We start from the raw sequence: 15095 nt of genomic DNA on the forward strand, positions 1-15095 counted from the left end.
CAACACGGCTGTCATGACGGACCTGCCTGATTGTCTGAGAAGTGAGCACGCAGACTGCACAGGGAAATGGAGGCTCCTCTGTGGGTCATCTGCAGTGATCTGTAGAACAGCTATTGCTGAAAAGCGGACGTTGAGATCTAGGTAAGCAGGAAACTGTGGCCTGGAGGTTATCGGAGTTGCACCACACATGAGGTTGAACAGGTCACTGTGACAACCCGCTGCACCGGAGTCTGGAATTTGCTGTAACATCAAAAACAGATGAGAAGTTGTTCCCCTGGACAAATTCTTGGTCCTGGATCACTATCGAAGCCTGTTAAAGGGAGGAAAAGAAAACCAAGGAGCTTCCCACAACATCCCAAGACTCCAGTTGCTCACTGTAACATTTTAAAGCCAAAATCCCAGCCACCACAGTCGAGCCACTCCACTTCTCCACAAAATACAGCTACCATCAAAGTTCCTTTGCAAAGCTACTGAATTCAGTAGATACCAAGAAAGCAACTTCCCTCCTCCTTCGGAGGAACAACAAAATTCTCTCTCTTCAACTGAAGTCTGACAAATCAGACTAGAAAGAACTTACACGCACACAAAAAAGCTCCCAACCAAAACATCACAACAAATAACTGAACTGCTAGGAAAATGTGGGTGCTCCTAAATGCTTGCAGCTTCCACGCACCAGCAAACAGAACAGAGCAGACTGATGGAGAATTTTCTTTTCACACAAGAGAAAGGGACGAGCAAAAACGAATAAGAGGTAGCAGTCTGAGTGACAGCTGGGCACAGACAAGTTCCCTTGTTGCTGCTGGTGGCCACAGCCCATGTCCAGGAGGAGCAGCCAGGAGATGTGCTGAGCTGGGAACCGGACCTGTTGGAATCTTGAGGTTGAAAGCAAGAGTTTAGATGGTGCACCAGTTGCGCTGTGTTGCTTTGGGAAAAGAGGTATTAAATTAAAATTAGATTCCCTACTAGAACACGTGAGCCACGCGAAATTCCTTGTAACAGAACTTCAAAAGCATCACAGATGAAACGTCTTTGGATCAAAGGTTTATTTTTAATGACACAGCACTGGAAAACATAAGTTACAGATGACTTTTTGATACAGGATACATTATATATCTTAATTTAAAAGGATTTGTGAAGGTACGCTGCATAAATACTTATTGTGAAAATATATTATGTTTATTTCTCAGAGATTAATTTTGCTGTGGTTTTTTTTATTCAGCCAATTAAATAAAAAAGTATAGATGAGCATCACAACAGCTCCCCTTCCAGATTATCTCACTGGAACTACTGCAGCCGGAAGAGGAAACTGAGCCATGCCTTCTCAAAGGTTTAGCAGCCTTGAAAACGATGCTATTCATCATCTCAGAACAAAAAGTTCACATTACTAACACGGATACTGTTTGATGTTTTGGCAATGGAGCAGCTAGTTTTGCTTTGGAACAAAACTGTTTCCTGTAATGCCAGACAGTGAGAGAGCAATGCATGTACTGATGACACCACACAGTCAAAGAACTACAATGAAATTGTTCAAATGCATATATACCCATATGCACTTACATATACACATTCAAGTTCCTGTGTATATATATTATGCATGTCCAAAAGTAACACTGAAAAACGTTGCAGCAGTTAATTATATTTTTTCAACACATGAAACTTAGAATAGTTTGACCTCATTACTACAGGATTACTCATTAAATTTTCTGCAGTGCAACTCAATACAATACACTTAGTGCAGAGAAGTTAAGGTTTTGGTACCAAGGAGGCTAATTTTGGATTTCATGGGAAAGGACCAAATACAGGATCACCATAGCTCTGACAAAGCACAAACAAACCTGTTGCCACGTACATGTGAACAAATAAGGACATTTCTGTTTGTATGTGATTTTTTTTCACGCACTGCTTCAGAAATTGCTAGCTTCGCTGTTTGCACTCATGCTCATTTTGATATGCTTCAACAAGCTTTGTCTGGCACCAATCTGTGAACCATTCGCAGCCTGAACTACAAAAAAGTGGGCTCCTGTGTTTCAAAGAGGTTAAGAACCTACTGGCTGGGCTTCGTACCACATCCGTGTGCCTGTGAGAAGAACTATTCCAGGTGGCGTGTGAAGTTCTCTGGGAAAAGTCCTTTATAGCTGTTTGCATCTCTGTACTGAAGCCACTCAGATTCCTTAATGCCTGTCAACCAGCCGGCCTCCTGCAAGGAAAAAGACAGAGCATCTTCAGTTTCAGGCCTCTCCCATTCCTTTCCACCTACTCCAGGCCCGGAGAAGTTTTACAGTCATGTGGCTAAAAGAAGTGGTGGTTTGGTTAAATAGTGTACTCTGATTTTGCACAGATTGTTTTCTCTGTTCTGCCAGACCGTGGTTTTGTGAGACTGACTGTGAGCATATTATATGGCCTTTATCCCACCCGACCTCCAGCTGAACTGAAAATTGGATCATCAGCCTCTGGAGTCACCCAGTGCCATAGCAAGTCTGCATTTGTGCAAGTGCACGGGGAGATGTTGTCAACGTTCTCACAGTAATATTGGGATACCTGCACAGTAAGAGCATAGCAGTGTGCTGCAATCATTGCAGGATGCCACAGATGAGGGGAACAAAACCAATCTTTTTATCTGATTATTTTTTTCCGAGCGGTCTTTTCTCTCGTTCCCATATTGACAGTCAGAAGAAATCACAGTTCTTGTTTTCTCTGCCATCATAATCTCTAGAAACTAAAGGTCAGCTGACGTTCAACTGCCTTTTTCAAAAACTCCTGGAAACTTCAGCCTAAGCCAGATCTCGACATGCAGTACTGCAATCCAAATCCTCAGCAGCACAATCACTCAAAAGGAAGATTTCTTATTGGAAAGCGCTGGGTTCTCTTAAGTGCTATCCATTTCACCTGGAACAAAATCCATTCTGTATTTGTTGCAGAGATCAGCCTATTTTCATCTCACCAAGTGACTAACTCTGTGCTTCGTTCCTTTTAAGAACAGGAGTCAGAGTAAAGTGATGACTGATTAACAGGCAATTTCTAATGCTGATTCGTTATTATTCTACAGAAAGTACAAAAAGAGATGGAGTAACTGGCAGCATGCTTTTGAAGCTCATGTTTTGGAAAACCTGAGACGGGGGAACTGAAGTTTTCTACCGTGGGCAGAGTGGATTCTACTAAGGACTGAAGTTTTAATGGATAATAACTTCAACTCAGTGATTACGGAAAAAAATGGAAGTCACCGGGTGGGATTAGTTGGCTTTGAACAGGGAACACAGGCTGACAGCACTAGCTGTGTCAGAAGGATGCTTTTACACAGATCAATTTTGCAGGAGAAAAAAGAACCAAGAGAAAACACTCTCTGTAAGTCAACAAAGTATCTGGTAAAAGAGAAAAATTAAGTTTTATGGTGACGTTAAACATGAAGGGCAAATATGCACTGAGTAATGAAGATATGAGCAGAATGATCTCGGAAACATGAAGACATGGAGCTTTATTTTCTCCATCACTGCACACGATTTACTCCAATCAGTGCTAATGGGATTTGGATGCACACCACAAGAGAAAAACAAGTAAGGGATTCACCAACTGAAGGTTATATATATTTGATACAAAACATCGTAAGGAAAAATAACTGAGGACAACCTATTTTTATATCCTTAGAGTGGCATTCTGCAAATACTGACAATAAAATCAGTTGGACAGCCCAAGAGGTACGACGCAGCACCGTCTGAGTAAGTATAAGAGAATCTGCCCCTACAAAACTAACGAAGTGTCCTAGTGAAAAGGAAAATAAAAATAATCTCTTGTATTAAGAGAGAGTTCAGCTTAGATAATGAACAGTCTCTGGCTCTCCAAATACGCTCTAGACAGTATTTGGGCATGTTTTAAGCAGTGTTCTTCATTCAGAGCAGAGCACTGGCCATCTCACTGTGCAGGATCCAGACCCCAACCTCCCAGCCCCTACTTCAGTGGGATTCTTTTCATCAACACTTCCTGCCACGACAGCCACAAAGTGGCTCGTACTAATTGTACAAGATGGTCTTCTCTTAAAGAAATAGTCAAAAATTAATTCACTTGGCTGCAATCCAATGCAGCATGTGGAATTCAATTGTTTAAAAATTAACCTGGAACACGCCGTTAAAACAAAATATCTTAAATGACACTGAACTGCTGGCTTCTTGCATCAAAGACAAAGTGATTGCTGGTGCAGTTCAAGAGCACAGCTGTGCGAGGCTCAGGTTCCAAGAGGCACACAGAACATGTAGGAATGCCTCTGTGCCACTTAGCTGCAGCACAGAACTGTTTGTGTGCAGTCTCAGTGCTCTCTCTGGGCAAATGTATATTTCTCAGGATCTCCACGTAAGACTCTGAACGTGTGGGGAACATACAATCAGTTCTGACTCGATGTTACAACAAAATGACAGCAACAGGATGCACAGTTTGTAAGCCATCTTCTGTATTAAGCCTGTGTAGGTATGTAAGCCTGTATAAAATTCACTACCAAGTAACATAAAAGCGCCCTAGAAAAATGTACTGAAGTTGGATCCTGTTGGTAGTATATACCTGGGACTTTAGCTTAGTTAACTGTGCTGGTTGGTCACAAATTAAACCATGTGAAAGGACAAAATAAGGACGTTGGTGTTTTCTAACAGTAAAGATGTCTTGAATCAACATTTCAAATTAACTGTAAACAGTGAGAAGAAAACTGAGACGAAGGGAAACACGAACAACAGAAATAAATCATATAAATCAAATAAATGGTGTTGTTACCTGATCAGCCGTGGTCTCAGAAGGAATTACTAGCACAATATCCCCGCGTTTTAAATTAAGCTCATCACTGTTAGCTGCCTCAAAATCATGCAGGACTTCAACCTAAAGGAAACACCAAATATACAGAAATGAGCAAAGTAGAGACATTGTGAAAAAAGAAAAACGTACTCTTTCACTTCTTCCTTAATGGAAATATATGGCCAGAGATAAGTACATTCAAGCTGTTAATGTTCACATCAAAGTTTCTATTTATAGTTTATGAAACAGGTATAGCTTCAGTAAATCCTCCTGAAACTACTGAAAGAAAGCAAACATCCTCTCCCAAGGTTGCAGAAGCCCACAAGTGCTGCCTCTTGGACAAGTCCTGTTCCATTATGCCTACCGTGCAAGGAACTTGCTTCCATTTCCCACCATCATTACAGGACCTGAGGAGAGGGATGGCAGGATTTTGCTAATAAGCTTGGCAAAGAATCACAGGAAATGTTACTTCAGACCCTTACTTATGCTGTCTGCTAGATACTATTATTGGTGCAAACATCCCTGGAAATCAGAGTGAGAGGTACAGCACCAGTTTCCAGATAAGATAAAAGAAGTTAATAATGGGAACCACAGCTCCTGTTTGTCCTGGAAAGAACTCCCACTTACTGCCAGATAGGAATGCCAAAAATACCTCTCTTCCAAGAGGTGATTATTAAAACATCTGTGGGGTTAGCACTCTGATCATTTGAACAGATCATTTCAACTAAACGGCTCTTCCTCCTTAAGAGAGACACTACCCTAGTTTTCCCAAAGGCACAGGCAGTTCCGTGGTAACTCTGCAGTAATGAAATAATACAGCACCGAGAGCCAGATGGCAGTCATATATTCTGCTGCTTCTTATTTATGTTTGACCCAAGGAAGCGTGACAAAAAACAAAAGATGAACTGTGGCAGCACGTCTGCATCAGAACTGCACAATCCTGGTCACTCTAACCTTAATGTTATTCTCACAGTTTGCTGAAAATCCTGACCAATGAAAATGGATCAGAAAGAATGGCGTATCTATGGAGTGCTATGGGACCGATTAGTCTCAAGTATGCAAATGACAGCAGGAAGCATCTAAAGTTCACCTATCCTCAAGGAGCGTTTCTCCTGCTCGCTGATTCTGAAGTGGAAAGAACCTTGTGAACCAGGAATCCCTGTGGGTCTTACCAGCCAGGGAGAGCATTTCCCTCAAGCTTCATTAAACTTTTCTCTCTGACTACCCTAACAGTTTGTAAGTATAGTAATGCTAAGGACATAAAATAGCACTTCAACTTCACTACAGTCAATTGTTGAAGTCCCACAGATTTCAATAGGGCTGGAACTTCCTCCACGGATTCTCAGGCCAGAAAAATGCCTTTTTGGTATTGTTAGCAAACGGCCGTATAATATTGCTGACTAAATCGCTGGCAATGGAATTTTACTTAAAAGATTCCCTGTCAGTACTGATCTGGGGAGATGAAAGGAGAACTTCAATGATTCTTACAGCTACAAAGGGATATGACCAACAGAATCCACGTGCAGAAAATAGATTTCTCAAAATTCACGTATGGAGGAAAAACACAACCAAAGGTTGGGTGAGTGCATGCGCATGCAAGCAGGTGGCTGTGAAGCTAGGCGTCCTCAGGAAACCTCATAAGGACTCAACTGTCAGACACATCCACAGAAGCTAGCTCTGGAAAGATGTCTAAAAGAAAAACAAACAAGCAGACCTTAAAGAGAAAGCCCGGTGGCATGTCAGAAGCTGTGTCTCCTGCAGGCTGATCTTGAGAAGGTGCAGCCTGGATTTCTTCAGCTGGTTTCTGCTCACTTCCAACTCGGGAAGTTTCCCTGTCAGTGCCCTGAGTGCCCGTCTCTGCTGCAGCATCTTTGGACTCATTCATGATGACATCATGTTCTTCTCCTTCCCCTTCGTTGTTCGATGCTGGCTCTATTACTACTGAAGGGATGCTGCTGACCTTCTCCTAGGAAAAGAAATAAAATACAACAAAAGCACCAAAAGAGAACTTAGTCCTTTACTTCAAGTTGAAAAACACGTTTCTTTACTTCTGCTGAAGGTGGGATTCTTACATCAGGACACAGACAATAATTGTGCAGAAAAGTAAAAGTTCTAAGAGCTGAGAGGAACACGAGGTGCAAAAGCAGAAGTGACCTGAACCTCTTTCAGGGCTGTCCCAGGGTCCAGGTGTGAAATCCATCCAACACCAGAGCACCTTCAGGACTGAGGGAGGTTGTTGCCAAGAGCCACGGGACACACATTACTGTACAAGACTTACTGTGGGATGTTTAAGGGAGAAACCAGAAGCAGTGGGTGGATTGAGGTGATTGGGGAGGAACAAGTGTGGGACAACAAAGGCACAGATAACAGGATAAATGGGCTGGTTGCAGGTAAGCAGTGGATAGTTCAAATGTTATCTGGCCATGCCCTGCACCTGAGGAGTGTGGTCTGTCCTATCTTCTCATTAAGTTGCTTGCTAACTCTTCTCCGGGGTGAGGGCTGTCTCTTGTGTGTACACCAGGGTCAGACCATGGATTGGAGGGCCTGTGTGCCCATCTGCCAGCTGCATGAGAGATCCAGGTGCCAGCCACTGGAGACACTCAGCTGAGTGGACTTGAGTGACATCAGCATGTATGTAAGAATATATACATTCTCACTAGTAGATCTCTACCCTGCTCAGCCAGAGGTGAACGTGATGAGGCTTCTGGTAATGCTTGTGTTTGTGTGAGTACCCCGTGTGTCTGTCTGTGATTTCCATGGCTGTCTGTGTACGTACAAATATCGTGTCTACGTGTGCTCTGTGTGTGACCACTGAGGATACATGCTCATCCTCACTGCTTGTTGGACCCTGGGGCGTGGAGCTGCATCAGCCTTGCCTGTGCTGGGAGCTGCTGGCTCTGCCTGGATTCCTCTACTGCTGCCCCACACAACAACAGGAGGTACCTGAGAAGCATCAACCTCCTTTTCTTCTCCCTGAGGTTTGTCACCTTCAGCAGCAGCCTCCTGTGCAGTGGGAGCAGCACCCTCACCAGCTCCTGCTGCCACCACCACGCCGTCTTCCACTGCCACTGCCCCATCCGCAGCACTCACCACCTGCAGAACAAAAGGAGAAACCTTTCAGGACATGAGCTGTGAATATCAGCCGCAGATATCCTGTGCTCTGTGATCTCCTTAGGTGCTGCCGGCCCCTGGCTTTGGTTTCATTGGGGTTTCTCCTGACCCAAGGGGGAAAGCAGCACTGCAGGCTGCCATCCTATACCTGAAGCACCATGTAGGGAACACAGGGGTAGGCTTGCACAACAAAGCTGATCAACAGGCACGAGAGGGACATTTACAAAACCTTCCTGTGAACATGCAGTAGAGTTTCAGATGGCTATTGCTAGTGTAGGAAAAATTTCTCAAGGCTCATGTGTTTTTCATTTGTCGTTACTCTGTGTTGAAAAGTTAGCGTGCATTTTATTTCAGTCATGAAAGGTGGACAGAAAAGTACCTTTCTACAGGCTGTTGTTAAATCCTTCCTCCAGCAGAGAGAATTTATCAATCACCCTAACATCTGTGTCGGTACATACTGGTATTTGCTTACAGTAATATACTTGAATTAAGTTGACTGTAGATTCATCTTAAGGCTTGATGGTGAAGGTAAATGAAACACCACATTCTGTCAGTTCAATCGACTTCGGAAAGTTTTTAACACTAAAGAGAAGCTATTTTCTAGGTACCAACGTCAAGCTAAGTTTAGCAGAAATTCAGTTAGCAGCCTGATGCTCTGTTTTCTCAGTTTGATTTTCCACCCATGAATGAGACTAATTCAGCCATCTGAGCTCAACTTGAACTACCTGCATTTGTTCATGATCATTCATCAGTCATTGTTTTTAGCTGTACCTACCCCTAGTGACTGATATTAACTGATGTGATAAATCAATTCTTCTGCAGTCCTTGAAAGCAGAAAATACTCTAGTGTTTTGCAGAAATCACTGGAGAAGTTTAAGCTTGAGCTGGAAATTCTGCTAGGGAAGGATGCTCTGTCACAAACAGAAGTAATATCAAAAGACGTGGATGAATGTTGACATCTTCTCCTGTGACTTGGAAGGCATGCAAGCCTGTCTCACAGAATATTACCAATTTAGCAGTCTTGACCCAGGTGAGTATTCAAATAAATGGTGGATGTAAAAGCCTTGGAAGAGACCAGCATGAAAGAAGGGGAACAGAATGCACAGCAGATTGATTTTATAACATGTGCTTCTAACAGCATGCTGCAGAAATTGATCTTGCTGTCTGTTGTGATTAGGACCAACATTTACTTTCTATTTATTGGATTTGTATAGCCAATTTTCTTTTACTGTGGAGGTGAATTTTAATTCACATGAGTCAGCTCTCAAATAGTCAGCACTGAAAGAGTGATGCTCTCAACAGCTGTAGCTGTAACTCACTGAATGTACAGCACATTCACATATGCAGAACTGTGTATTTCCCGTGTCTTAGAATACAAAACCAAAGAAAGATAGATAATTAAAAAACGGCTTTTACAAAAGTGTGTTTGCTAGTGCTGAATAAATCTCACAATTAGTATCAAATATCTTTGATTAAGAAGAAGAAAAAAACTAAACTAAACTAAAAAGAGGGAGGCTCAATTCTACTGAAATCAGAACAGCAAGAATCCCACTCCTAGCTATAATGGGCCACGTACTTTCAGGTATTTCCTGTCTTCGTTTGAAGAACCAATTCTACAAACCTGTTTTCCATAACATTACACAGACTAAGAGCTATCTACAGAAGTGTTACTGAAATTTGCACAGCCACACAGGAGAAAAAACGAGGGCCATCCAATATAATGAAGGCTGTGATAAAAGAGCCACATGACTTTTAGTTGCAGTAAAAGTGAATGCTTCTTTACCCAAAGTGCAGCTGATCCACACGGTTGGATTATCCTCTAATTAACACCACTGTCAGCTCAGTGCAATGCCACAGATTCAGCAGCAACATGAATGAGGCCATGAAGAGGAGGAGAGCTATGAGTCTGCAGCTAGGAGTCTGGGAGGAGCTCACTGAGCTCTCCCCATTTTCCAGAGCTGAAGATCTTGCTCCACGGCTTGATTTAGAAAAGGACTGGGTAATTTTTATGACAGTTAGTCATAATTATAGCTAAGCCGTCTAATATAAGATCAAGAACTAATTATCATGCTTTAGTGAGCACACCAATTGCTTGCAAAGTCTTGGAAGGCTTTTGGAGTAATACTGAAGAACTGGTTATGAAAGTTGCATCAGAAGGACAATCCCACTGGAGCCAGGATATCATCTTAGCAAACAGTTTGATCCCTGACAGCATCTCTTCTGCATTCAGTAATACTGCTCCTCTAAACAGGTTAAACTTACCTGATAAAAGTACCTTTACAAGGGCATGTACTTTGGAAAACAGAGGAAAGGTGCATTTCAAAGGCCTAGCCTTTATGCTCAGGGGATAGCAAGGCGTTTCTTGGCCCAGACTTGGTAGTGATAAGACAATGCTAGAGAAGCAGTGCAACTCACATTTGCAGCGCATCAACACCAGTAGCTATAGAAACTGGATTTGATCTACCTCTCCCATTTGCGTAAATTCTTTTAGTATAATTCCCCTGGTTTCTAGACAGCAGGCTGGTGAGGATTATGGCACCAGTGAGTCAGGGCTACGGGTCACAGGAAGAAAGCAGCCCATAGAAGTCGGACCTCATCCTGGCTCAGCCATGCTGCCCAGCAAGGACAGCTGCTGGCAAATCTTGCTTCCATGCAACACAGGGTACCCTGGGTAGCCATAGAGCATAGACATATCCCAGATTCCAGAAGGGCTAACAGTGTAACAAACCCAAGCTTGTACAAAAGGATTCATAGTGTCTTGCTTTCTATAAGCAAAATACAACCATACCATCCTTAGATTTCAACATGCCCACTTAAAGAGAAATTAAGTATGTCACAGAGTTTTTCAGTTGCTTTGTAGTTTGCCTAATTCAATGCCAGATTTTTATTTTAGAAAACGAACTTGTAGCATGATTATTTTCATCTGTGCTAGGAAAAACAAATGATGAATCAAAATTTCCTTTCTTTTTTTAAAGATGTTTAGAGGAAGGCTAGACAAACAAATTCAAGGAAAACGTAAAAGCTACTGTGAATCTATGCAGCATATTCTCTCTTTACCACAAATGCCAATAGAAACAGCATTATACCACTTTCTTTTCAGGGATCAGTTTCATGTATTGTTTTCTGTCCCAAAATATTTATCAGTCCGTACTGCTGCAACAGTCAGTTTCAAAGATAGGTCTTGCATTGAATGAGAAATGTTCTGGTACCACAGCTGGCTCACAGTCATATTGTATTGCCTGCATATTGATAACATGCAAATGACATATATATATTTTTGCCACACTCCTCTTGAAGATACTAAAGCAAAACCATATTCCTGAGGCTCTTCATATGTACCTCGCTCTCTTTCTCAGCAATTCCAGTTGTCTCCTTATCCCCTGCCTCGATACTCTCCTGTATAAAGAGGAAATATGGTCATCATCTTACTCATGCTGAGGGAATGACTGCAGAGAAATTGGCATTAATCAAGCTTAGTGGAAGAATGGCATGTATGGGATGCAATGGAATGAATGGTGGGAACTAAATGGGATAGTATACAGTGAGTGGAAAGATTCTCGCTGCTACATATCTGAAATAAAAGTAGCTATAAGATATAAACAAAACAAAACAAAACCACAGCAAAACACCATGAGAAATAAAGCCTGTTAATTATATAATGATCACCACACTGGAAGTGCTAATGTCAATTTTATTTACTTTTACTATCAGTATTCTCATAATAGCACCACACTGGATGAATTTTTTATTAAGCAACAACCCAGAACACTGCTGACCTTACAGTTTTCCAGCTACCTCAAATTTCTCCCACCCAAGACTCAGAATGTTCCCATTATAACCTGCTGCTGCCCCTGTAACTCACCAGTTTCCAGGAAAACTTTCTAAAACACTTCTTCCACACACGTTGGGCTGAAACACATTTAAGGGGATTGTTCAAAGAGGTGGGTCACAAAGTTCATCAGTTTTTGCAGAATCACTTTTCTCTAGGTCCATACTCAGTAGTACATGCAGTGAGTGCCTGACATTTAAAACATTAGACATGTGTTCAGTGGCTTTCTAAATCTGGCACCCATGAAGATGTTCAAGGGATCAATTGCTCTGAGCAGTAATGGGCTCACTCCAAACAATACTTTTTACAGCACAGATGATATCTAACACAAGGTCCTTTTCTACAGAAGCTGTAGAACTGCATGAGTTCCACGTTTTGGAAGCGGAAAAAATGTACAATTTCCTAAACTCTGTGGGACAGTTGTGCCCCTGCTGGTATTCAATTCTACTGTATCATTTTGGGATTCAGTCAGCAACATCCCTTCTGCTTGAGCTTGGATTCAGTTTTGGCTGTTGCTCAGCCTAGATCAAGAGGTCTAGTTTAGGTCAACAAACAGTCTTATGGCTATAATTCATGTCTCGTTTGGAATACTTGGAAGTGCTTTTCTCTTCTGTTCAGTCTTGGCTTCCTGCAGAGTGCAGGATATTTCAAAAGATGCTTTTCAGAGGAAAAGTAAATCTAAGCCCCCTTATAGAAATCTCTTTCACTAATAAATGTTGAGGTTGCTTTGCAAACATACATACGTCAGATTTTTCAAAGGCCCTGTAAGGGTGAAGACAAGTCATGCAAATCTAACTGAGTGCATGGTAGATCAGATTGCCATCTTTAGCAATTGTGATAAGACCTCAAGTGCTCAGTCTAACTGCCTCCACACACCTGCCACACCAAAATTTCTACAAGTTTCATCTGAAATGCTTACATGTTATTTTTTATAATAAAAGGATGCTGAGTTATATCCAAACTTCACATCACTCACGTGTTTTCTAATCTAATCTTCCAGTATTGCCTGCAGTCACCTCATAAGACCCAGACATGTCCAGATACCAGGGCCAGGCAGTTGCTGACAGCAGCGTTACCATGGAAACCCCTCATAGCTTTATCCTGTTAAAATTGCAATGTTACATAACCCTTTCTTTTATATGTATAGGATTAATTCTTCTTTCAAGCTGCCAAACCATGCTGTGAAGTCCTGATTTTTACGTTAATTTTAAAAGAGGCTGTAGAGAGTCTTAAACAGAAAACAATCCCATGAGCTTCAACTGCAAAATATAATTATTTCTTACTCTAGCAAAGCATGCATGCTTGCTATAGCATGTTGTTTTGTTTTTTTTTTTAACAGGGGAGGTAAACAAATATTTCTATTGCCTCATTAAAGCTATGCGTCTAATGGCAATGGCAAGTTGGTACACAAACACTTTTCTGACTTTTAATATTAAAAAGTGCTGAAATACTTCAATAAGCTGTATTTAGAAGTCAATTTGTCTTCAGAAATGAGCACTGTTCTATGTCAGGAATGTGTTTATCCCTACTCTTCTCTTATCAGTAACCTGGAAATTCTCTCCCATAAGAATTCCATCAATCAAGCTTACAGCTTGGACCTCATTACAAAATCTGATGCATTCATACATATACTTTCAAATGAGGGCTCTGTTCAAGCGTAACTGGAAGCAGATTTTGTGGGAAAGAGAAAAGTAAGCAGAGATGCCCTTACTTCTTAAGGATTATTTTGTACTAGGAAAATTAGCAGCACTGATCTTTTTGAGGAGTTGGGATGGTAAGGATGACCGAATTTTAGAAGGGAAGCATGGTAATGCAATTTTTATTTTTATGCCGTACTAGGCGTAAACGTCTAGAAAATAGGATTACTAAAATAATGCCTAAGTAATGCTGCAATTCCATAAACAGAGTGAAATCTGCTTCTGCTGACGTAGAACAGAAGAACACTATTCTACATCAGTTCTCTCCCATTTTTGAAACAAATATTTTAGTCTTTAAATGGCCTCATACTCCAGTGTTGTACCTGTACTTTGCTCCATGCTCAGCTTTTGGACACAGTTGACCACTCTTCTATATCTGACCACTGGATTGCTCTCCCAGGTTATATTATTTGCAGTTTGGGTGCCACGAATTGCACCTACCATGGGATTCAACCATAATTAGACATCTGTAAGCTGAAGGCTCTTTCTTGGCCTCTGTCATTGTTCAGTGTCTGAGAGAGCTGCCAGCTGTAGTTTCATATGTGCCTACACAAAGCTTTGAAAATCACTGTGTCTAGCTGTGTGTCTGACTGATTTAATGAGAGAATATTAAAGTCCAGGCAAGCATCAGACCCAAAGCACAAAAAGGCTCTTTCCAAACCAATGAGCATACTGGAAGTCAAAAAAGCTGATCTCTGAGTAATGCTGTGAACTCTGGGTGCAGGATTTCACAGATAGGAGAACAAAATAACAAGACTTCCTAAGATTTCTCTTTGTTCTGTACACTTGCCATCTTTGCCTGACTTTGAAAAATTGATGTGGTGAGAGGGATATTATTATTTGAAACTGAAATCAATCAGTGGTTAATAAACTATACCTTTTAGACTGCATCCTTTGGATTTTACATACTATGGAAATAAGGAAACAAAACAGTTTCTGAGGGCAAAAGTCCATGCAAGAAGGACTTTTTACCATGGTTCGCTTCAGCTCTTCTGGTGCACGTGGTGATTCTGTCCCTTTAATTGTGAAAAATTTTGTTCCCAGCAACCAAGATAAGAATCAATGGTTGCCAGCACCTAATAGAAATTTTATTTGTTCTGTGGCCGCCAATGGATCAAGACAAGAACATGTAATAAGATTCCATGTAGCAATTAAGATGAGCTCTTGGAATGAAGTGTTTGGCAATACACTTCAGGCAGATTATGAAACTGTAAGTAACAGAACCCAAACAAAACCCAAAACAGAGCAGGGAATTGTACCCTATTCTCTGGACTACCCTCTCCTCAGTTTAAATGAAAGTCCTACCAGAAAATTCACTCAAAACTCCTACAACAAGTAATTAATGCCATACATTCTATGAATTAATGTGGTCTGACAGTAAATTCACCACAGAAAAATTGTGCTGATTAGGGGCTGTCACCACAAACTTGAAATTACTAAAATCAATAGAAGATTCCTATCGGAAAGATATTATTAATATTTTACCACTCCACTTTTAAGTTAGTCGTCACTCATAAAGTGAATGAATGCTCAACTGCTGCTGAGAAATGACATGCTTTCATATTTTGCATCTCAGTAAAATCTTCTTAGCTTTGATCATGGTTGTTGTTAATCCTGATGTTCAAGACTTTGCAAGTTCTGGAAAGCAATTCCTGAAATAATAGCCCCTCAGAGCCAAATGAAGAATA

General features: G+C 41.3%; 1 protein-coding gene across 5 annotated transcripts in view; it reads right to left on the bottom strand.

Moving 5' to 3' along the window:
* Window positions 1-1028: 1028 nt before the first annotated feature.
* LOC104911596 (amphiphysin) overlaps window positions 1029-15095 on the bottom strand; it is a 104417-nt gene continuing 90350 nt past the window's right edge. For 2 of the 5 annotated variants that reach the window (XM_085226666.1, XM_085226669.1), the window contains 5 exons: window positions 11221-11277; window positions 7714-7863; window positions 6485-6736; window positions 4753-4854; window positions 1029-2197 (listed from right to left, as the gene is read on the bottom strand). In XM_085226666.1, coding sequence (XP_085082792.1) covers window positions 2090-2197; window positions 4753-4854; window positions 6485-6736; window positions 7714-7863; window positions 11221-11277 — 669 coding nt within the window. In that variant the 3' untranslated portion in view covers window positions 1029-2089. The remainder of the gene's footprint in view (window positions 2198-4752; window positions 4855-6484; window positions 6737-7713; window positions 7864-11220; window positions 11278-15095) is intronic. The other 3 variants (XM_085226668.1, XM_085226670.1, XM_085226667.1) reach the window with 2 other exon arrangements.

This window comes from Meleagris gallopavo, chromosome 6 (genome assembly GCF_905368555.1).
Source record: "Meleagris gallopavo chromosome 6, MGAL_WU_HG_1.1, whole genome shotgun sequence".
Classification (NCBI taxonomy): Eukaryota; Metazoa; Chordata; class Aves; order Galliformes; family Phasianidae; genus Meleagris; species Meleagris gallopavo.